We start from the raw sequence: 24,000 nt of genomic DNA, 5'->3' as shown, positions 1-24,000 counted from the left end.
ACTGACAACGTGCCATACATGATATACAAACACACCAATCACTTACAAACGGCAACGGGTTTTCGTGCAAAGAGTACGCTACAGTAACTTTGCAAAGTTCTCTTACTTATCTTATGCAAAAAGACGCAGAAATAATTTAACCCTTTTATTAACTAGATATTAATAAATATTATTTCCAAGAAAAGTAAAATTGTAATAATAAGTTGAGAAGTAGCTTTCAGTTTGGCCTAAAGCTTCAGCTAAGAAAAATTACATTACAGCTAACTAAACAACAACCTTGCAACAACATGAACACTGGAATAAAATTAAACATTGATGTCAATCATTCATTTCACTATGATTTCAATATCTGACATGGGCTTACTCAGTCAATATTAAAGATATCAAAGTTACATTTTCACAAAATGTTCAACTTCTGAAGAATTAAAAAAAAAATAATAATCTGCAGTGTGGGCATGTTGCAGTACACACTATTTTACTAACTTAACATATATATATATATATATATATATATATATATATATATATATATATATATATATATATATATATATATATATATATATGGACATAAATTGGAGTTGTTCAAATTTTCAAGTTTTCAAATGACTAAAACCTTTCATGAATATCTACGAATATATTTCAGTTTAAAATAAAAAAGTAAAAAAAATGTATAATAATTGTGTTAATTGTTGCTTAATATTTATACTATTTTTTAGTGTTGGTATTGTTAACTGAACTAAAAATATTAAACTAAAAATATTAAGTAATAGTAAAATAGGTTTCATTAATTGAAATAAAGCAAAAATGTGCCTCGGCAACTAAATAAAATCTATACATTTAAGGTGTTTTTTAATCATTTATTTAACTTAAAATTTGATATTTCATATTGTATATTAAGTATATGAATTATATAATAAATTGTATTATTAGATTCAGTTTTATGATGTCATTGTTGTCATTATTGCAAAATAAACCCAGATAATGTAGAAAATATTATTATTTTGATTTAATAAATGCAAAATATTATTTAACAACTTTTATTGTATGTTTATATATATATATATATATATATATATATATATATATATATATATATATATATATATATATATATATATATAATTTCGTATTTCTTCCTTTTTTATTGTTACAGTAGTTAGGGCTAAATGACTACGCGCTTTAATAAACGACAAATCCCATGATGCAACAGGAAAGTTCTATTCGTGTAGCGTCATCCTATTGGTGGATTTCTCTGACGACTTTATTCTGTCCGTGACGACACAGAAAAACATGGCGTCGTTCGCGGGAGACCGTTGGAGGGAATCGCTGAAGAACCACGATATCTTCACTAAATTACAAGAAAGGCTTCATTTAGAGTCTCAGGGCACAAGCAAAAGAATAGCCAAGAACCTTACGTTTTGTCTGAACGGTGACTTATTCATATGGGATTGTGTTGAGAGTGTGTTTTACACCACAAACCTGCGACAGCTGAACACTGACGGCGACACGGACACTTCGAAATACCAGGTCAGTGAGTTTGATTTGAGTCTGTCTGGTGTAGTTATTTCTCTGACTATGTGTCCCGTATCTCTCTGCAGACTCTGCTGTGCATCAATCCGCCGCTGTTTGAGGTGTGCCAGGTGCTCGTAAGCCCGACGCAGTATCATGTGGCTCTCATCGGTCAGCGCGGAGCGACGATACTGGAACTGCCTCAGCGCTGGGGCAAGAGGTCAGAGTTTGAGGGAGGACGCATCCAGATCAACTGCAAGTGAGTTCGCCTCAGGTTGAAAAGAGCTGCTTTATTCCTCCGTGCTGCCGCAGGTTCTGTAGTGTTATATGTATCTCTTTGACAGAACGATTCCCGTGGCCGAGCGTTTCTTCACCAGTTGTGCCTCGGTGACGCTCCGGCAGGCCGCCTGGTATCCCAGTGAAACCGAGGAGCCTCATCTGGTTCTGCTGACCTCAGATAACACCATCAGGTATCAGGAATAAATGACTGGCAGAGGTGTTAAAGGGATAGTTTACTCAAAAAAAAAAAGTTTTGTCATTGAAAAGTTGTCTCTGTTTACTCATCCTCGTCTCTTTCCAAATCCCTAAGACTTTGGTTAATCTTTGCAACACATTATGCTATTTTGTTAAAAAAAAACTGAAAACTGAGAGGTTTCATTTCCTCCATTAAAAGTTCAGGCAACCAAAACTAAAATTACCGTTATGATTGTATTGGGTTGTACAAAACATTTATTTTTTGCTCCAGATTTTATAATCTTAAGGAGCCACAGTCCCCTGCCAAAGTTTTGTCTGTGTCTCAGGTGGACGAGGAAAGCATTGTTCATACAAGAGGGTAAGTGCAGCTGTTTTCTTTCAAACCAGAGTGTGGCAGTGATGTATTGTTGATTTTATTAGAATGTATTGCTAGAAGCTTTCGGTATTCTGCTTGGAACTAAAATTCAGGTTTTAGGATATAGATTAACAGATATATTTTGGACAAATTAACTTTTGTGATGTCTGTTTTATAGGCGTTCCTATGCAGCATCTCTGGGCGAGACGGCTGTGGCGTTTGACTTTGGGCCGCTGGCAGATTCTCCTCGTCTGAGCGCTCTCCGTATGAAGGCGGAGCTGCTGGTGTATCCACTCTACATACTGTATGGAAATGGAGAGACGTTTCTGAGCTATATTTCTCTCACACACAGGTAACGAACACATGTCTTTGACCCTGTCACGATGTGGTGACAATACTCTCTATTAACAAATCATATATTAGGGCTGCACCCTAATAGTCAACTAACCATTAGTTGACCAAAATTAGTCGCAGGGGAAAAATATCCACAGGTGAAGTCACGCAGTCCAAGATTGACAGACTGTTAACGGCTAGTCTGTGGTAATACAGTACATCAGGCAGGACATCCAAACACTCGTCTATCATTCATCAAACTCAAATATGGCTAATCATCTGAAATATGCAAGTATTAGCAACTTTACATAGCTGCTCAACAGGTGTTTCTGCATCGATTCTGCAGTATGTGCACTGTAGTGGACCACCCTCAATATGAACACTTGAATAGCATTTAAACAGAGTAGAAAGATGCAAGGTTTCTAAAAATAATAAAGTATAATATATAGGCTACAATGAGGTTTAATCTAGAGCTGTAATCGGGCCTTAAAAGTTAGGCCTGTAGCATATAGCATATCATGGCCTCTGTATCAGGATCACATTGTGACTTTGTTGACAATGCGTTGCCCTATTATAGTATTTGTTTTTCCTGACTTTTTATTTTTTTATTAATACATAATGTGTCTTGGCACATTACTGTAATGAAATGTAGATTAGGGCTGCACGATGTGTCGTTTAAGCATCGATATCGTGATGTACGAATCCACGATAGTCACATTGCAGGATTCGTGATGTAGGCTGTCGTAGTTGATCCGTTATTCATTAACTGTACGGGCCAGCTGCTTCTCTGCCCTTGACGAATGTGATTTGCGGATTAAGAGCGAGAGAACGCGAGAGAGATAGAGAGATAGCGTGCGAGAGAGCGAGAGAGAGAGTCCCGGCCATACGCTCACCGTCTTCAAACAACAGGAGCGCTGTCTTGCTCTCTCTCCCTCGCGCATATTAATCAATTGACACGATGGTGTCGATGTTTAAATCATTTAAAATGAGAATGTAAATCTGCTCACCCCATTTTTGTTTGTAAGACAAAATTTGATTAGATTTCATATCGCAATATATATCGCAGAAAAATAAAATATCGCAATGTCATTTTTTCCCAATATCGTGCAGCCCTAACGTAGAGTGAAATGTGTAAAATATGTATGAATACTGTATATAAATGTATAATGAGTATTTTTCCTGATGTTCACACAGTTGCCCTGAATTTGTTTCAGCACATATTTGTTATGGATCCGAACAGATATCTTTTTTTGGTTCCTTGTCACAATAATGATTTATTAATGTGATGCCTGTGAGATATCTGCTCCATTTATCTTCCGTCTTTCTCTTAGTGTCAGTAATTTAGGGAAGCCGATGGGCCCATTACCCATGTACCCCGCGGCAGAAGATAATTACGGCTATGATGCGTGTGCTGTGCTCTGCCTGCCTTGTGTGCCAAACATCCTGGTCATCGCCACTGAATCAGGAATGCTGTACCACTGTGTGGTGCTGGAGGCCGAGGAAGAGGAGGATGGCGGAGTAAGACAGTCAATACATCTTCCAAATCCTCAAATGCAGCTCGTGCAGTGTGAGAGAAATGTTGAGCCCCTGTGTCTGTGCTCCGTTCAGGCTGTAGAGAGATGGTCCCGAGGCTCAGAGACTGTGCCCTCGCTGTATGTGTTTGAGTGTGTGGAGCTGGAGCTGACACTCAAACTGGCTGCTGGGGAGGAGGAGGAGCTTACAGAGTCAGATTTCACCTGCCCAATCAGATTACACCGAGGTCAGGAGGTCACTCAAGCACTCACCACACCCAGAGGCTACATCATAATTTAAATACTTCTGTTACACCCTAATGATACTTAATTTGCTGGGGAAGAGAATCAAAATGCTTTTGGGTATGTCATAAAATTACATTCTGATACCACAAACCTCTTTGCATACTGTCTGGGTTTGCAAGTATGTGTTAGTGCTTAGCAAATTTCTACTTGGCTGTTGGCAGATTTGGCCCCACATTTACTGTGAATGCTAAAAATATTTGAAAGAGCTATTCTGCAGGATGTCATGGGTAATAGTCGGCCAGCGTTTAAAAATCCACTGGATACTCTACAATTTCAGGAACTTTCTGCAGACTTTGAAAAATTCCACATTTAGAATCGTTAGGAAGTGTTTTTGCATGTTACTAATACTATTATTCTCCAGAGATGCATTTAAATTGGTTGCTTGTAAAGACATTTGTAAAATAACAGATGACTATTTTGTTTAATTAAATGTTTCTTCATTTCAAATCAAATCAGCACAATAGATTTGAAATCTTCTTTAGGATGTATGTAACCTGTTTTATTAAACGAGAGTGAAGGCTGATGTGCCCTTATGGATAAAAAAAGTATAAAATCTATATAAAAAAATATTAAATATAAAAACAAAATAGGCATTTTAATTTTTTTAAGCACCATATATTACATTTGAGAAAAGAAGCATTATTTATTATATCAAATTCTCAAATAGAAATGTCAAAAGAACAGTTATTTGATGTTTTTTAATGTAACTATTAATTTGTATCAAAACCCCTCTGTTTCAGACCCTCTGTGTCAGCACAGGTACCACTGCACCCATGAGGCCGGTGTTCACAGTGTAGGACTCACCTGGTTCAAGAAACTGCACGGGTTTCTGGAGTCTGGTGAGTATATCCTTTACTTGGGACATTGAAATATTCCCCATCACCATGTTTGAAGAACTCGGTGTGTGTTTTGATATTGCAGATGAGGAGGATAAAGACAGTCTGCAGGAGCTGGCAGCAGAGCAGCGCTGTATAGTGGAGCACATCCTGTGCACCAAACCTCTCGCTAACAGGTAGAAGAACACTCACAGGAAATGAACATTTCAGTGCCATGGCACCAGAAGCGACGGTTAAAGCTAAAAGCCAGATCTCTTGTGAAACAAAAGCCCAATTTGCAGATGTTTAAGCAAACCTTGAGGGACGATGAGTAAGCACTGTCTTATTTAAATTCCCCTCTCGTCATATCTCTCTTTCTCTCTCTCTCAGTTTGCCGGCTCCTGTTCGTGGGTTTTGGATCGTGTCAGACCTGTCCCTGGGAGCCACCATGATCTGCATCACGAGTACCTACGAATGTCTCCTGCTCCCTCTGCTGTACGTGACGAGCACACTCTGGCTCTTTCCCATAGAGGGGATTGTGAGGGAACTGTAGGGGGTTCGTTAGTTCAGGCTGGGGGAGCTAATTACAAATCATATCAAAAGAAAAAAAATCTAACAATGTAGCAACTCTTTAATGTGCTGCGTGTTTCTAAATGAAGCATGCTGCGTATTTCATTATAATTGTCAGATCTTTTTTTTCTTAAATTTAATTGCTGTCAACATTTTCGTTGAATCCTATCCATAATGATAATTATTATTAGTAGTATTATTTCCAGCACCAGAGAAAATGCAAATGTGTTGTTTATATATTTAAAGTGTTCAGCTGACAAGAAGGTTTTGGGAATCCCAGTGCTGAAAGTACTATCTGGTTCATATGGTTTGATCAGAAGATTTTCTTTTTAAATGTGTGCGTAGGAGCTCTATTCGTCCCCCTTCCCCTCCGTTGCTCTGCTCTCACCCGGGGGCGGGGTCAGGAAGCTCTCCTCTGCGTGGATTGGCTGAAGACTCCTTCGAACAGCATATTCGCAACATCCTGGCACGCAGCTCAACCAATCCGTTAATGCTGAGGTAAAATGTGACTGCTTCTGTTAACTTTTAATAAAAACCGTTAAAACCAATTTGAGATTAAATGAATAATCACCTGGAATATCAGCTGAAAAACTAGTTTAGGCCTGCTAGATCATCCTGGTCTTACCCTTTGGAGCTGGTAGACCTTCTTCAACCAGCAGCAAACCACCTATATATTCCCTATTGGAGCTTTTTTTTTTTTTTTCTTGCATTGGTTATTTTAACTAATATGTCTCATTCTGAATGTATGTTTTCTGAACTTTAGTGAAGCTGTCATTGAGGTTGTCACATCCTTGCTTGTGTGTGTGTGTGTGTTTTAGGGCAGGTGATAAGGACTCGTCTCCTCCTCCTCCAGAATGTCTGCAGCTGTTGAGCAGAGCCACACAGGTGTTCAGAGAGGAGTACATCCTCAAACTGGGCCTGGCGCATGAAGAAATGCAGAGAAGGTACAAGATAAAACTGTTTTAGGATCATATTGTTAACTGCAATAGAAATATGCTCAGTAGAGTACAAAAGTGTTGCACATAAACCGCCTAATCAGCATTTCTTGTTTAGAAGTGTGAGACTGTTGCAGTCCATGTAAATACATCTGTGGTCATTTCTTTCATGATTGTACTCTTTTCAGAGTAAAGCTCCTGACCGGCCAGAAGAATAAGCAGCTGGAGGATCTTGCTCTTTGTAGAGAGGAGAGGTGACCCCAATGTTGCCTGAATAGCACATACAGAAACTCATTTAGCTTCTCAATGAGTCATTGAGAAGAGCTACAAATAGAAAGCAAAAGCTCTTGTTGTTATTGAGTGTGGTGGACATTGGTAATATATGAGTGGGCTCTGCACAGAAGAGTTATTAACACTGTGGTATATGGCAGTGTGTGCCTGTGCTAAAGATGGTAAATGTGATTGTGTGTTGTAGAAAAAGCCTGAGAGAGGCTGCGGAGCGGCTGGCTGATAAATATGAAGATGCCAAGTACCGTCAGGAAGCCAACATTAACAGGTTCACCTTTCTTTGAAATTAGTTAAATAGAAAAATGTTGGAATGGGCATGATTTTCTAAACTCAGAACTTCCTTATTGTATTTATTGTAAATGAGATACAACTGTGCGTGTGTGTGTGTGTATATATATAGAGTAAAACAGGTTTTGGGAAGTCTGCGGAGCCAACTTCCTGTGCTGTCAGACAGTGAGAAGGACATGAGGAAGGAACTGCAAACCATCAATGATCAGCTCCGTCACCTTGACAATGGCATTAAACAGGTCTGTTTAATGCAGATGGTAGTCTGATATGTACCATTTATCCAAGTTAAAACCTGCTTTGTTTTTTGGCACTGTTCTAGGGCTGTCACTTTTAGTTCGTAAATCGATTGCACAATCGATCGGACCAACTAAAAAAAGTTTCGAAAATGAAAATAGGGAATCGATTTTTAACCAAATATGTACACTATTAATTTTAAAATAATTAAACTATTAAAAAATATACATGTAACAAAATTCACAAACAAGCAGAAAAAGAAAATAAAGAATTCCGAAAGTGCAGTATGCCTTGTGAAAGCTAGACAGAAAATACGCGACAGTGACGTCGAAAGCGACCTCTTATGCTGCGTTCACACCAAACGCAAATCGAGCGTCTGGCACGAATGATTTCAATGTTAAGTCAATGTAAAGACGCATTTATGCGCGTATTGAGGTCTCGCGGCAGGGTAGACGCGAATTCGCCTCATTTGCGCATCTAGTTACAGGAGATTCTGAGTTATGAAAGGGACCATTGCAAGCTGACAGCGACCTGTAATACCACCACCTTGTACAGCTGTACCTGAGTGTCCCTGGGACATCAGTGCGGTCGGAGCGTGTCTTCTCAACAGCTGAACATATAATGAATAAAAAACACCCTGCTCTGGACCCTGAAAATTTTGATCGACTTGTTTTCCTGTCCAGTCAATTCGTAATGGTCCTAGCCTTTTTGGGCATGCCTGCCTAGTGCCGCCTAGCCGAAGTGTCGGTTACATTCAATAAAAAAAAAAAAACACACACACATGGCCTGTTCTCAAGTCCATTTAAAGTTTCATTTTTTTGAACCGTTGTTTGAAATGGATTGAATCATTATTTAAAATAATCTTGGAGATTTTTGAATTGCCTAAATCATAAATGCAGCCGGGTTGAAGCCTGCAGTGATGTTTTTCTTTTGTTATGGCAGCCGTCCCCTCTGGATATATATTTTTTCGGGAATGTTGCACTCCTGTTGCTGTTTGTTATTCTGCACGAAACTTCACGCCAATAAATAAGAAATATTGCTGAGTTGTGCGTCTCCAGTGCTCTCTTTACCTACCGTCCGTTATTTGACGTTGAAAAAGGAAACTTCTTTTTTTAGACATGGAAAATCGATTTTTACAATCGATTCAATGAACACATGTCTTAAATTGAAAATGATTTTTTCACAAAAGTGACAGCCCTACACTGTTCCTCTGTTGTCATTTCCCCAGTGTCACTGTGTGCTGTCATGTGTTGTCAGGTGAACATGAAGAAGGAATATCAGAAGAAGCAGATGAATACAGGAGCACCTCCGGCTCGCTCCAGTCTCACACTCAACGCCCATCAGAGGAAGTGTGTCCAGGAAGTGCTGAAAGAGCAGTATGTACAGAGAGTTACCACCTGCTTTACTACACACGTATACAAAACACCAAGGTCAACGCTAGCGCCATTCATATGTGTATGCAAAGAGCTTTGCTGAGGTCTGTTGTTGGTCCGTGACCATCTCTTATTCTGTAGCATGTATAGGTCATATTATACCCTGAAACCAAGTGAATAAAAAGAAATGACAGATACAGATTATAGAAAATAGAAATTACACATTTTATTTTTAAAACAATGACGGTGTTCTACAAGACTGCAAATATAGGATTATATGTAGTCTGTGGTGTGGGTGAAAAAAATCTCATACCTGTTATAAAGCAAAACTATAAAGCAAAAAAAACTAATTCCTGTTACCATAATGTGCAGAAAACTGTTATTGTATCATGAAAAAATCTAATAACTGTTAAAATCCCTGCTACTGTTGTATATAGACTAACAAAAAAACTAAACAAAAAAACAAATCCGTTACTGTTTTACATAGACTCATCCTTGTTGCGGTTTCAAAAAATAAAATAAAATACTTATTACTCTTACACAAAAGGCTTATCCTTTTTGCTGTTACACAAAAAACAAATCCGTTACTGTTATGAAAAAAAAAAAAAAAAACTTGTTACTGTTACTCAAAAAACAAATTTGTTACTGTTATGCAAAAGACTCATCCTTTGAAATGGTTATGCAAAAAATCTGTAAATTATTTTTATAGAAGACTTTTACTTGTTAAACAAAAAATCTTAACTTTATTACTTCAACGCTAAAAAAAACTCATTCTAATGTAGAAAATCTATTTAATATTATGAAGTGAATATGAATGTGAAGTGTTTTTTTTTTTTTATTAATATTATATATTGTTAATTATAGTCAAATAAGAATCAACTCAAGTAAAATTTCAAATGTTCAGATGTCTTATGATACTGTAGAGGGGATCTTGCTTTCTTTTTTTTTTTTTGCATTAAGTGATGAACGTATATAACTGTTGTTAGTCCAGTGATCCTGAATGGCTTGCTTCTGTCCTGCAGGGGAGAGCACATCGCTGGCATGATGAAGCAGATCAAGGACATCAAGAATCATTTCAGTTTCTGACCATCAGCAATCAGCAGTCCTCAAAGGCCAATAGATGATCATTTTTATAACATTCAGTGAAAAAGAACCAAACAGCATCTCCCCAGACTCCTTTCAAGTATAGTATTTGACCCAAACCTCCCATATTCAGAGGGGCTTCAAGAAAGAAATAGCTTGGAGTTTTGCATAAACCTTTTTTCTTTTTTTAATAAGTAGTATGTACATGTACACATCTCTTGGACAATAAAGCGTTCTGTACTTTGAAGTGAGTCTTTCCTGTGTATGTTGCTTTGAGTTTTATCAGCTGTGAGACAGCAGTGTTGGGCATTGGCGTTATTTCCTGAACGGAGACAATGGCTTATCTGAAGAGGTCGTGCTGGATATGAAGACTTCTCCCTCTTTTCCTTCCTTCTAATCACAAGGCAGAATGTGACGAGGGAAAAAGATCATGTCGAGAACAAGGAGCTTGAATATTTACTGTTGTGAGGAGAAGGAATGTCCCGGGTTCAAAAGATGATGAACTCAACTGTATCTGTTGTTTATTACCAAAGGTAAAGGGATAGTTAACCCAGAAATGAAAATTCAATTACTCACTGTCATGTTGTTCCAAACCAGCAAGACCTTTCGCTCGTCTTTGGAAAACAAAATAAGATATTTCTGATGAAATCCGGGAGCTTTCTGTCCCTGCATAGGCAGCAATGCAGCTGACACATTAAGAAAGGTAGGAAGGACATTGTTAAAGTGGTCCATGTGACATCAGTGTGAAAACCATATTTTTATGAAGCTACGAAAATATTTTTTGTGCACAAAGAAAAGGGACAACTATTTCTTCTCATCCGTGCATTCATGACAGTACCACGATGCATGAACGAAGGTCTTGTGGTTTTGGAAGGACATGAGTGAGCTACTCCTTTAATCTTGATTGCTCTCTACAGTACTGTACTGTTCCTTTACAAGTCATTTACTTTACATTGGATATTTATGGGGCAAGCCAAGGCATTGGAGGCCCATTTCCATGATTCCAATCTATCATGACGAAAAAGTAGAAATTATGAAATTCACAGTCATGACATTATATTTCTTGTCATGATTGACGTCATCATAACTGACTTTTCATAATTGACTTGTAATTGTGACATATTTGATGTCATAGACTATTCAATTTTCACTTGTTAATTACTTCATTTGAATAATTTCTCAATTTAAGTTTTTTTTTTCTTCTTTAAACAATTAAAAGAGAAGTCATTTATGACAAATTGATAGTCAACTTTTTGTCATCATAATTGACTCGTCAGTTTCGACTGTCAAAGTCAGTTATCTCATTATTTAGACTTTTTTTTTTATTTATCTCAATTGATTTTCTGCTTTGACTTGTTATAACTTCAACTCTTCCTAATCTCGGGTTATGGCAATTTAACCCTTTTAATTTAGTATTAATTTAGACTATACGTCAACTGATGTTTTATCTCACAATTTTGACTCAAGATTTGTCAGTAGGCTATTATAACTTGATAACAAGCATAACTCATATTTGTAATGTCACAGAAATTACACTGTTACTAAGATGAAAAGATTTTAAATGTAAATCGAATGAAAAACAATGTATAACCACATCTCAAACATTTATGCGATCATGGGAAGGAAAGCGAACAAAGGGAATGGAACGACTGCTGACTTCAAATCCACATCAAACTTAACGTTTTAAATGTTTAGTTTTATTATATAGATATATACAGTGATATGTACACAGTAAAGTACGTAAATCTGCGAGCGCTTCTGCATTTGCAACAGCATGCAAAAAACAGAAACATAACTTGTTATTGTGAAAGTATCTGAACTATCACTCTTCGCAAACCCATTAGAAATTACTGTCATGAACGTTAAATTATACTGACAGCAGAAAAGTCTTTTTAAAAGATTTTTTTATTAAAATGGTAGTCTTCTCTCCCCACAACAGTTACTAGAGTTCAAACAGGGTCTTAACGAAAAATGTCGTTCCTAAAGTATTGTGACGTCAAGACTACACTGAGGTGAATCGTTTCTGTTGCTCTGTAGTGAAAAAAGAAGCCACTGAAGTAGCAATTACATGAAGCTTATGTGAGTGTGTCTGCGATGTGAAGACTGCACGGTGAAGTGAGCGCTGAAGTGCAACTTACAGATAAATCCACAACACACATGGTTTTAATATGATACACATTCACACAGGAGAGCTTCATCGTCGTTATCATCATCATCGTCAGCTCTCTATAGTAGCGTTGTTAAAGTTCTGTGTAATCGTCAGATGTAGTTGATAGTATTTATCGATGTAAAAAGCCACACATTTTAATACAGGGAATATTTTGTCGGAATTCAAATTTAACTTAACAGCCTGAATATATTTAATTTTATTTTTAAAAAGACCATGCCGTAAAATCACATGCCACTTCTGGTCTTGGTCTTGTAAAAAAAATACTTTTTTTTTTTTTTTTTTTTTTTGCATTTAGAATAATGTCACACACACTTGTTTCCTGTAGCCGAGTTACATCGCCTGGTATCCATTATTTTAAAGTAAACATCAGCCAGAGAATTAATTAAACCTTTAGCCCTTTCCATGTTTTCATTTTCTCAGTATGATTTAAACGAATATGCCGCTTTGAGAATTTAACATGATCAACTGGTTTTGTGAATCCCATACGCTATTGTTTACGCCACATCCAAAACAGACATTATTATACCCTTTAACAAGGTACACAAGATGCCCCTTAGTCCCACAGGACATCCCAATGGCTGCAAATCATAAACATAGTGTGCTTTCATTAATACACAAACAGCAGAAGGATGGCTAAAACACTTTCTAGAGCGGTCAGTGGAAGTGCTGTTGCCGTATACTCAACACAAATCAAGCGAATATCAAAACCAGACTTTAACTGCAAAAATCATCAGATGTGTTTGCAACATCCTTCTGAAAGAAAAAAAAAAACACTTGCACACAGAAAAATATGCAGAAACATCAGTTGGGTTCTAACAAAAGTAGCAGTAACTTCAAGCAAAGGTCACTAATTTCGTTAAAATTGTCAGGAAGCGAAAAAAACTAAAAATACGGACTGTGGAGAACTTGGAGGATGAAAAGCAATGACACAGCTAGTAATTACATCCCAGTGAAATGATTGGCGGATGAGGAGAAACAGTGTTGCTTGTGAAAACGCAGGAGGTGGGTCAAAAAGGGAATCACAGTCTTGTGTATTAACTTAACTAACGCCATATACACAAATAATCTGTATACAAGTATGTACAAAACACTTCAGAAGTGTCCGTTTCCTTCATAGGTCACCGCTGCTAGCTTGGGAGATGGAACGATGAGGAAGGAAGAGGAGGAAAGGCGGAAGAGAAGGGAACTTTGGGAATGAGACTGTCATGTTAGTTGATCCTCACAGACCCATTTTCTCATTTCCTGAATTGAGTGAGGAATAAAAGCAGCTTTCGTTAAAAGATTGGCAGATCTCTTCTCGGGATCCGCTTTTGGAGACTGCATTAGAAGGGACCAACCCTCCACTCAAATTGAGACGGGAGTCCTTTCGTGCTCTTGAGAACACACATGTCCGAGCAGGATAGCAGTAGAAGCAATCAGTAGTGTTCACTTGAGTCTTCCTCGCTCAATTTGGTTTATCTTGATGGAGTGCCCAAGATCTCCAAGATACACAGGTGGAGTGTGTGTGTTTATCTGGACAATAGAGTCATGAGGAGGAAGTGACATCATGTCTCGGGAAGCTGGTTGATGTCTGTAAGGTTGGTGTCGTTTAGGATGACACGGATCCGCTCTAATGAGTCCGCTTGCCGGATGCGCTCCAATTGCACCTGTAGGGTGAACAAGAACACTGTATCTCCTGCTGTACACCTGTCTGTGTGTGTGTTACTACAATGATCCCAAAACCAATCAAGTGTCCATCCTCTATTTTTATTTTATTTTTTAAATGGAGGACTAGGAGTGTCTTTAAAACAAACAAAATTTATTTTTATTTTTGAATGATTACATTTATAATTCTTTCATTCTTAAAAATGTTTTGTTTAAAATGCTACATTTAAATTATAACTAAACAGTGATATTGCAAAATATTACTACAATTTAAAACAACGGTTTTATTTTTTTATATATTTGAAAATATCATTAATTTCTGTAATGTAAAGCTGAATTTTCAGCATCATTTCTCCAGTTTTCAGCGTCACATGATCCTTCAGAAATGATTGTAATATGCTGATTTGGTGCTCAAGAAACATTTCATGTTGAGTTTGAAAATAGTTGTGCTGCTTAATATCTTTGTGGGAACAGTGATGCAATTTTAAAGATTCTATGAGATTCAGAAGAACAGCATTTATATAAAATAGAAATCTTTTGTACCGCAACAAAAGTTTATAATATTGTCTTTACTGTCAGTTTTGATCAAGTAAAAAGTAAATGCATCCTTGCTGAATAAAAGTATTAAATTATATATATATATATATATATATATATATATATATATATATATATATACACACACACACACACACACACACACACACACACACACACACACACACACACATATATAAAACACTACAGCTCAACTTGAAAGAAAAAAAGTTAAAATGTAAAAAAACAACACTTCAATTGGGATAAAAAAAATTAATGTATTCATTATTTAACAATTAATTCATGTTTGAAATCATTTTACATCGACACTCCTAGTCACTTGAGCTGTATAAAAGCACAAACTATCAAGGAACATTTACTGAAGAAATTCCTAGATGTGCATCAAAAAAATAAAATAAATAATAAAAAATATATATTATTGTGACTTTAAAAAAATAAAATAAAAAATAATCTCTTTGATCAGTCTTGGCATGCTGTGCTGTGCCTCGAGCAGTCCCTGAAGTTCTATTAGTGAAATGTGTTCACCTGAAGCGTCTGGGACAGCTTGACGAAATCTCTCTGGACCTGCTCGCTGACATCCAACTCTGTCTGAAGTCTCTGCGCCTTGTCTTTCTCTTCAAACACCTGAGTCTCCAAAGCACTCTACAACACACACAAACATTTTTTTTTTTAAATTAGGGTTTCAGTTTAATTTAGAATACATGCATTTATTAATGTGCCCCTTTTATGGGTAATGAAAGTTCATATTTTGGTTTTGGGAGTCCCCAACTACAGGTTGAGATTCATGCAAAGTTACTTTCATTGTCTTATAATATTAATTTATTTGTAACTTATTTGCACAACGATTTGCTCAAAGGTGAATATTTCCGTTACCGGGGAAAAAGCAATTTTACAAGCACCCCCTAGTGGCAAACAATGAATTTGCTTTTTTTTTTTCATTCAGACCAACCTGAAAAGACCAACAAATTGGCGGGCAATATGCTAACAGCTTGGGATTCGTTTTAAAAACTACCTGTTTCAATGATTCAGAGTCGACTCAATAACTTTATAAAGGTGCACTTTCAGATTTAAAACTCTGCAGGATGTTTTCATTCAGTTAAAATTGTGTTAGCCACTACATGAAAGGTCACTTTCAGAAATCCATAATGGGGCACTTCAATAAAAAAAAAAAAAACAACAACAAAAAAAACAACAACATGCATGCTTTTGTTAGATGTAAATCCAATACTGCTGTTTGTATGTACTTTTTTTCTAAGAATTCTGCTTATCTTATCAAAAGATTCATCACATGCACAGGAAGCACTACGCAGACAATGAACTTGGCAATGAGTTTTTATGAGAAACAAAACTCAAAAGATCAGCAAGCAGAAGTCTAGTCTAGTGCAAAGGCAGAGCGCAGTGATCACATGGGGGCTCGGACCTTGCTGCCGATGGCATCTTTTAACTGTTGCTCCAGACTGTTCTTCAGACCCTGGACACTCTCCAGCATCTGGCTCTTCTCTGCCAAGCTGCTCTCCAGCTGTTGTAAACACCACCAGATTGGTCAACAAGTACAGACAACAACAAAACATTGATTACAATAACTACAAATACTGTAGGAAAAAAGACTCCTATTATTCCTACTACAAGTGCCATATGCCATCCAATACCATGTCATGTAAACATTATTTATTAATATTTAATACATTATTGAGAAAATGCACATCTCAAAAACTATTATTCAAATAAATAAATAAACTCAGCAGTATGCCTTGAACTTCTGCCCTACCTGTTCCTTCTCACTCTTCACTCTTTCCAGTTCCGTTTTCAAGCTGGAAAAAGATGCTGTATGTTGAAAGGAAAAAAAACAAAACAAAAAAAACCCCAAGGTCACATGCTGTTGCTGTGTTTTGCATTAGTCATTGCATGGCTAGTTCTCCTATGACAAGAGCACAAGAACAAGCCAAGCCTTCTGCTCTGTAACAAGAGCAATCATTTGCTCAAACATCTGCGTGTTAGTGCTGCTGACTGAGCCAGAATGAAAACTGAAGAATGTGACTTGATAATGAATTCAACGTGACTTGACAAATAAATTACAAGTAAATAGCGGTGGGTGTGTTTTAGTCAAGTTTGGACTACTGTATCTGCACTGTGTCTCCTAAAGAACCCTTACAAGCAGTATTACGGTTCCCTCTGAGCAGTGCTAAATAACTGAAAGATATGTAGCTGATATTTCATTATTCAGTAGCATAAACATATGTTTCAAAACAGTGTAGCATTTTCTATTACTTTAACAAGGTACAAAGCCCTACAGTGTAGCTTAAAAATATATGTGGAAATTGAAAGCAGGTAATAATTAGTTAAATACTGTCTTCCACCACCAACATCAAATGCCTTTTTCCCTTTTTTTATTTTATTTTCACTTTCATTGTACTACTTGCCTACAAAAGACTAATTCAGCAAAGATTGAACTGCTTTAAACCTAAGCTTGACAACAGTTACAAAGAAATTTCCACAAGTATTCTGACAACATTTCAAATGCACCCTGAAAAGTGTGGGGTGACATTTCTATTATGTCATGCACATTTGTAGGAGCATGAACACATCTCAAGTTGAATTTCTCCGAGCTGAACCCAACATCATGTGAAGATATGTTAGTATTGGTGTAGTACACAGCTAAAGGAAGTAGCATGCTGTGATGTGGATGTGACAGAGCAGGTTCAGTACACACAGTGCTAATGGGATTAGAGTTTGTTAGGATGGCATCGGTGGTGCTACTACAGACAGACACAACCTAGACAAACAAACAGTCAGGCAGGGATTCATACCTTCCAGGATGTCTGAACATAAGTCACCAATGCAGGGAGAAGTGGAGGAGAAAAAGACAGTATTGAAATGCAAGTAGATAAATGTGTGCACTCCTCTGATTGAAGGAGCTTCACAAGCCCTTCAATGCGTTTAATCAGTTTTGGACTTGGATCAGAAGTCGGATTTGGTTATATTATTCCAAACCTCTAAAGATTCACATTTCGAAGCCTCAGTGTAAGCCAGTGTAAACATTCAGTGCCGCTGAGAGCAGCTTTTGATCATTCAAGGCAAGAGTGGGCGGTATAAACCATCTTATATCACAAAGACATTTCAAAATGTGCTTATTTTAGCCTGAAATTCAGATGGTAACAGTTTCTTTATTATAACATGATCATGAATTTTTTAATCATCTAGTGAATGAAATGGGTTAACAAATGAGCTGACAAAATGAATCATGATTTAATTTTTCTTCCTTTTTTTTAATGAGAACTTGATAAAATCCTACTAAAATCTTAATCTGGAGGGCCAATGTCAACCCTAATTAAACGCACCTTAGCAAGCTCATCAAGGGGTTCAGGATCCCTAGAAAATCCCAGGTAAGTGAGTTTGATCAGGGTTGGAGTTAAACTAAGGGCAGTGGTCCTCCAGATTTGAGGAACCCTGGCATAAACCATCATGGTGTCCAGCTGTTAGCTTTCTTTGATTATCAAATTCATCTGCAATCCACTCACCGATCTCTTCTTTACAGCCCTCTATCTCCATCTGTAGAGTGTCCTCCATGTTCTCTTTGAGACACTGCTCTGCCTGAATCTGCTCCTTCAAGAACAGAATTTCAGCCTTCAGTTTCTCCTCCAAATGCTCTGCTGCTGTGTGAGCTGAAACAATGTCCTCCCTGTACTGCAGCACCAGCTTCTGAAGTTCCTAGGTGGCAAAATTATATATGTAAACAGTTCAAACTTTATAATTGGATGAGCTCAATAACCAATATATACACATACATCTATATATATACACAGGTGCTGGTCATATAATTAGAATATCATCAAAAAGTTCATTTCATTAATTCCATTCAAAAAGTGAAACTTGTTTATTATATTCATTCATTACACACAGACTGATACATTTCAAATGTTTATTTCTTTTAATTTTGATGTTTTAACTGACATCTAAGGAAAATCCCAAATTCAGTATCTCAGAAAATTAGAATATTGTGAAAAGGTTCAATATTGAAGACACCTGGTGCAACACTCTAATCAGCTAATTAACTCAAAACACCTGCAAAGGCCTTTAAATGGTCTCTCAGTCTAGTTCTGTAGGCTACACAGTCATGGGGAAGACTGCTGATTTGACAGTTGTCCAAAAGATGACTATTGACACCTTGCACAAGTGTACAAGCAATAGGGGTACCCGAATCCTGGAGAGGATTGTGAAACAAAACCAATTCAAAAATGTGGAGGAGATTCACAAAGAGTGGACTGCAGCTGGAGTCAGTGCTTCAAGAACCACTACACACAGACGTATGCAAGACATGGGTTTCAGCTGTCGCATTCCTTGTGTCAAGCCACTCTTGAACAACAGACAGTGTCAGAAGTGTCTCGCTTCAAAAAGGACTGGACTGCTGCTGAGTGGTCCAAAGTTATGTTCTCTGATGAAAGTACATTTTGCATTTCCTTTGGAAACCAGGGTCCAAAAGTATGGAGGAAGAGAGGAGAGGCAGACAATCCACGTTGCTTGAGGTCCAGTGTAAAGTTTCCACAGTCAGTGATGGTTTGGGGAGCCATGTCATCTGCTGGTGTTGGTCCACTGTGTTTTCTGAGGTCCAAGGTCAACACAGCTGTATACCAGGAAGTTTTAGAGCACTTCATGCGTCCTGCTGCTGAACAACTTTATGGAGATGCAGATTTATTTTTCCAACAGGACTTGGCACCTGCACACATTGCCAAAGCTACCAGTACCTGGTATAAGGACCATGGTATCCCTGTTCTTAATTGGCCAGCAAACTCGCCTGACCTTAACCCCATAGAAAATCTATGGGGTATTGTGAAGAGGAAGATGCGATATGTCATACCCAACAATGCAGAAGAGCTGAAGGCCATTATCAGAGCAACCTGGACTCTCATAACACCTGAGCAGTGCCACAGACTGATCGACTCCATGTCACGCTGCATTGCTGCAGTAATTGAGGAAAAAGAATGAGCTTTCAGAAGGAGACCCAGTATTGAGTGAATTACATGCTCATACTTTTCATGTTCATACTTTTCAGTTGGCCAAGATTTCTAAAAATCCTTTCTTTGCATTGGTCTTAAGTAATATTCTAATTTTCTGAGATAATGCATTTGGGGTTTTCCTTAGTTGTCAGTTAAAAACATAAAAGTCAGATAAATAAACATTTGAAATATATCAGTCTGTGTTTAATGAATGAATATAATATACAAGTTTCAGTTTTTGAATGGAATTAGTGAAATAAATCATCTTTTTGATGATATTCACAGATGGCAACTTTTAGGTGATCATGGGATAAGTGTTTAAATGTAAAAAGTTTACATTTTATATAAACTAATAGAAAAATAAATTTTACATAATGTTCTAAGCTTTTATTTAGCAATTTTTACAGATATTCTAAGATTTTTATTAATTCTCCTGATTTTTAATCATTTAAGATGTTACTGTATTACTAATTTCACTCTTCTTCATAATGTTCTTAGAGTTTTTTTTTCCATTTTGCCCATCATTTTATCTATCATGTTTCTATCAAAAATATTGATAAGATTTTGTCAGTTTCCCTTTTTAATAAATAATTTCTTAGATTCATTATACATTACATACATTTATACATTTTCAGATTCAAAGAATATTCCTGATCAGTTTCTATGATTGTAATGAGCATTGCCTCTTGGTATAATTGTTACTTTCCAAGAAAACATTTGCTAATCCTGCAGGCAAATAAATAAATAAAAATAGCTGCACACATGATGCATATCACCCAATAGCGCCTTCCTCAAAGTACATCGAGATATAATACGAACTCATTTCACTTTGTGTCATGCCTAACAACAGTCCTTAACCTCGTCTGCAGAATTACATTAATATGTGAAATATTTTCTCACTAGGCTACAAGGATGGGGGACCAATCAAACAGGGTGTGTTCAAATGTTAAAGCTGACTTATAAAACGCAGTGGAACAGAATAGAAGGTACATTTACAGGTGCAACTCTCACATGTGTTGTAGTACCTGTACAGTGGTGGGCATGTGAAAGTCCTCTTGCTGCTGCAGCGTCATGTGAAGTCGGTGTTTACCCTGAAGACTCTCATTATCTCTCTGCAGTCGGTTCAGCTCCTCAGTCACCTGCTCTCTGGACTGTAGCAGAACAACCTGAACACACACACAAACACACACACACACACACACACACACACACACACACACACACACACACACACACACACACACACGGTGTTCTAAAGCATATAACCAAGTAAAGTGGAAAACAATCCATTATAAAAGAGGTTTTTAATGAAATTGGCCAATAAAAAAAATCAGTGACATTGAGAGATTCAACGTGCATTCCTCGGACAGAAACCTTCCAAGGGTGATTTATTTAGGGGATCATGTCACAACAGAATGAAGTTTATCATCTTAACAGTGCAACTTCATATTGGAAGCAGATGTGCATCAAGAAAGTGCATGAATACTGAATGCCGAAAGGTGCATTAGTATAAATCACATAAAGAAGAAATCCCAAATAGGACAATATTTAAACCAAGACATTGTTCATTAAATATTTTTCAATGAAAAAAAATAATAATAAAAGGAAACGTGTTTTCACTGAAAGTCATCAGGCAAAGCAAGTGAATGTCGTTGTTTAGGAGTGTGTGTATTTGGTCTTACCATCTGTTCCTGGGTGTTCCTCTTGGCCTGGCTGAAGGCCTGTTGGAGAGCACTTATGAGAGATTCAGACTCCTCAACTTTCTGCTTCAACTCCGAGATCTGTGCCCAAGACAAATGAAAATGACTCCAGTCATTGGACTTGGAAGAACAGTAACATTCAGAGCAGTCCATACATTCCTCACATTTGTGAAGAATACTATGAAGACACTGTGGCTGTATTCTAATCCCCCCACATCATTTTTAGTCAACAAATACTTGCTCTTCTAAACCGCTGCCTTGTTAGGTACACTACTGTTCAAAAGTTTGGGGTCGGTAAGAATTTTTTTATGTTTATGCACACCAAGGCTGCATTTATTTGATCAAACAAATCTCATTACAACTTAAAATATATTAAAATAGAAAACGGTTGTTTTAAATTTTAAATTTATTCCTGTGATGGCAAAGCTGATTTTTAGCAGACATTAGTCACATGATCCTACAGAAATTATTCTAATATGCTATATTGTTGCTCATAAGACATTTCTTCATGTTAATGTGGGCGGAGCCGATGCCGCCATCTTGGAAGCACGTCACTCCCGGATAATCGAAAATGGGAGAAAAATGGGCAGAGGTTCGTAACCATAAGGTAAACTCATAATGATTATTCCATGTAAACACCACATTTACCAGATTAGACGCGGTGAAAGTGAAACTTTAATGATGCATAATGCTTAAAGCCAAAATTAAATGTTTACAGCCACATGAAGCTGTTAGAAAGCATATGAGGATTTTCTACACGCAAGGATAAAATAACATTTTGTGTACATTCCCTAACAAAAAGATGAAATGTGGTACTTTATTCACTAAATTAAGTTTAATCTTACCATATCCCAAAACTCTTAGCATATCCAACAATTAAATGCAATCAAATTTAACTGAATAGTACTAGTGGAGACACATTTTTAATTAAAATATTAATATTAATCAAGGATTTATTGACTTAATGCACCTCATTTCGAAATGTAGAGAAATACGAGCTTTCTTATGTTGTTTAGTTATGATTATTTAATTTATTCACTATACTATTTATTACTAATGTTTCATTTCAGTTTTAGTTTCATGGTATTCTGCCTTTGTTTTACTGTCCATTAAAGTCTGCAGCATTTAAATTATGGTGTAACTTGTGTACTTTCATATATCTGTCAGCACTTCATTAGACAAACAAATTAGATCTAATAAACTGCTCCATATAACAAAGCACTGTAAACAAGCAACGACTAGAGACACTTAGCAACAATAATTCATCTTTAAAGTGTTTTTTTTTTTTTTTTTAATAATGCAGATTATTCACTCAGTGCCAGTTGTCAGTCTGGGGCTGCCCACTTCTGCACGTGTGAGGAATCAAATGCCGTGACAGCGTATCACATAAATCTGTAACTGTTCACAATTAAATCCGTTTCCTACCTTTTCTTGTAACTTAACAAAATCCACTGCAATGAACGTCATCAGAGATGTTTCATTCACAATCATTCTGAGCATTATTCCTGCAGGTGTTCACATTAATAAGTCGTTCATATAGGTTATGCGATTTTCATTCAGTTGAATGTAAAAACAATAGGCTAAGTATGTCTTGCATCCTTTAATATTAGCAAACATTGCAAATTAATCAGTTGCAAAACAGAATTGTTTTTTTTTTTGTTTTTTTTAAATCACATTACTATATCATATAGCCTATTTTATTCAGATGTTACTATAATGATTCTGTAAATGGCGATCAGCACCCAAATATTGTATTTAATGGGGAAGTTACTGCCTTGTGTCTTGGCATGACATTTCACTTTTTACAGACAGTGCAAACGCAGAGTACCTACAATAACTAAAAAAATAAAAATAAAACAAAAACCAGTAAACATCAAGTTTGAGATCATTTTCATTAAAACCTCTACTTTCCAGATTTCCAGTGTCCTACCCATAATACATATTTCGCTGGACAAATAAAAATCTTTAAAGCCATTTTTCTAATTTTCACAGTCTAGCGAGTTTGACACGCTGGAGCAGAGCGGCAGTCCACCTGTCACTCGATTAATAATCAGCAAATTAGGAGTTTGAGGCAAAAGTTGTAGTTATTGGTTTGTTTATAGTGAAAATAAAGTGTGACCCAAAAAAATTCCATTTTGGTTAGTATGCTGCAGGGGTTAATACATAACTGTTATCTTGCTGATATGAAGAAATATTAAAAAGGTGTAACATTACTTCAGTTTCCTCACTATATATGATGCTCCAATTAACATGTGAACCCATCCAGGTTTAACCCGTCAACAGATTTGTTTTTCACCAAATCCATCATAGAGATTGATGTACCTTGGCAGTAGTTTCCTCATTGGCCTGTTTGACAGAGTCCTCTAACTCCTGCCTCTCATCCATCGTCCGCTCCAGCTGATCGTTCGCCTGCCGCAACATGGCCTGAAGCTTTTTAACCTAAAAGCAAAGGAAGTTCATAGTGTAACAATTACAACAGACTGTCCTTTTGAATTATTTCATGATGGGCCTTGTACGTGATAAAAAACAAACCTGATCTCGTGTCTCGGCCTCTTGTCCCTGAATGACCTGCAGCTGTTTTTCATAATTAGAGCACATATCACATCGCCGCCCCAACTTCCTTCCAGCGTTCTTCAACTGGGGTGAAACCACACCAAAAACAAACACAAGAAGTATTATGAAAGCATATTTAAGATATCATTTGCTACCCTGTTGTCATATGTCCTTCCTTGTTATGTTGCATGTTTAAACAAACAGTGTCTGGTTATCAAACGGAGGTAAAATGATTAAAAATCATGAATTTTTGATCCAGATCATTCATCAAAATGCAAATGGAAAGTGCACTGCATTGTGGGAT

At 36.9% G+C, this 24,000-nt stretch overlaps 2 protein-coding genes across 4 annotated transcripts in view; one reads left to right on the top strand and one right to left on the bottom strand.

Moving 5' to 3' along the window:
- Positions 1–1,256: 1,256 nt before the first annotated feature.
- nup88 (nucleoporin 88) lies at positions 1,257–10,324 on the top strand. Its single transcript, XM_052557561.1, has 17 exons — positions 1,257–1,530; positions 1,602–1,771; positions 1,857–1,982; positions 2,258–2,344; positions 2,520–2,693; positions 4,006–4,192; positions 4,283–4,433; positions 5,232–5,330; positions 5,413–5,503; positions 5,697–5,801; positions 6,222–6,374; positions 6,695–6,820; positions 7,000–7,065; positions 7,287–7,367; positions 7,500–7,626; positions 8,879–8,997; positions 10,017–10,324. Exons 1-17 carry the CDS (start codon positions 1,294–1,296, stop codon positions 10,078–10,080), a joined length of 2,163 nt encoding a protein of 720 aa, XP_052413521.1. The 5' UTR covers positions 1,257–1,293; the 3' UTR covers positions 10,081–10,324.
- A 1,428-nt stretch (positions 10,325–11,752) lies between these two features.
- The window catches only part of LOC127958645 (rab GTPase-binding effector protein 1), a 31,320-nt gene continuing 19,072 nt past the window's right edge, over positions 11,753–24,000 (bottom strand). For 2 of the 3 annotated variants that reach the window (XM_052557560.1, XM_052557559.1), the window contains exons 10-18: positions 23,676–23,780; positions 23,466–23,582; positions 21,126–21,224; positions 20,469–20,609; positions 17,968–18,157; positions 16,218–16,273; positions 15,870–15,968; positions 14,975–15,091; positions 11,753–13,893 (exon numbers count right to left, since the gene is read on the bottom strand). In XM_052557560.1, coding sequence (XP_052413520.1) covers positions 13,792–13,893; positions 14,975–15,091; positions 15,870–15,968; positions 16,218–16,273; positions 17,968–18,157; positions 20,469–20,609; positions 21,126–21,224; positions 23,466–23,582; positions 23,676–23,780 — 1,026 coding nt within the window. In that variant the 3' untranslated portion in view covers positions 11,753–13,791. Of the gene's footprint in view, positions 13,894–14,974; positions 15,092–15,869; positions 15,969–16,217; positions 17,269–17,967; positions 18,158–20,468; positions 20,610–21,125; positions 21,225–23,465; positions 23,583–23,675; positions 23,781–24,000 lie in introns of those variants that run through there. The other variant, XR_008154110.1, reaches the window with a different exon arrangement.

This window comes from Carassius gibelio, chromosome B5 (assembly GCF_023724105.1).
Source record: "Carassius gibelio isolate Cgi1373 ecotype wild population from Czech Republic chromosome B5, carGib1.2-hapl.c, whole genome shotgun sequence".
Taxonomy (NCBI): Eukaryota; Metazoa; Chordata; class Actinopteri; order Cypriniformes; family Cyprinidae; genus Carassius; species Carassius gibelio.
The sequence above is the reverse complement of the archived record's forward strand: the minus strand, read 5'-3'. Positions and strand labels throughout refer to the sequence as shown.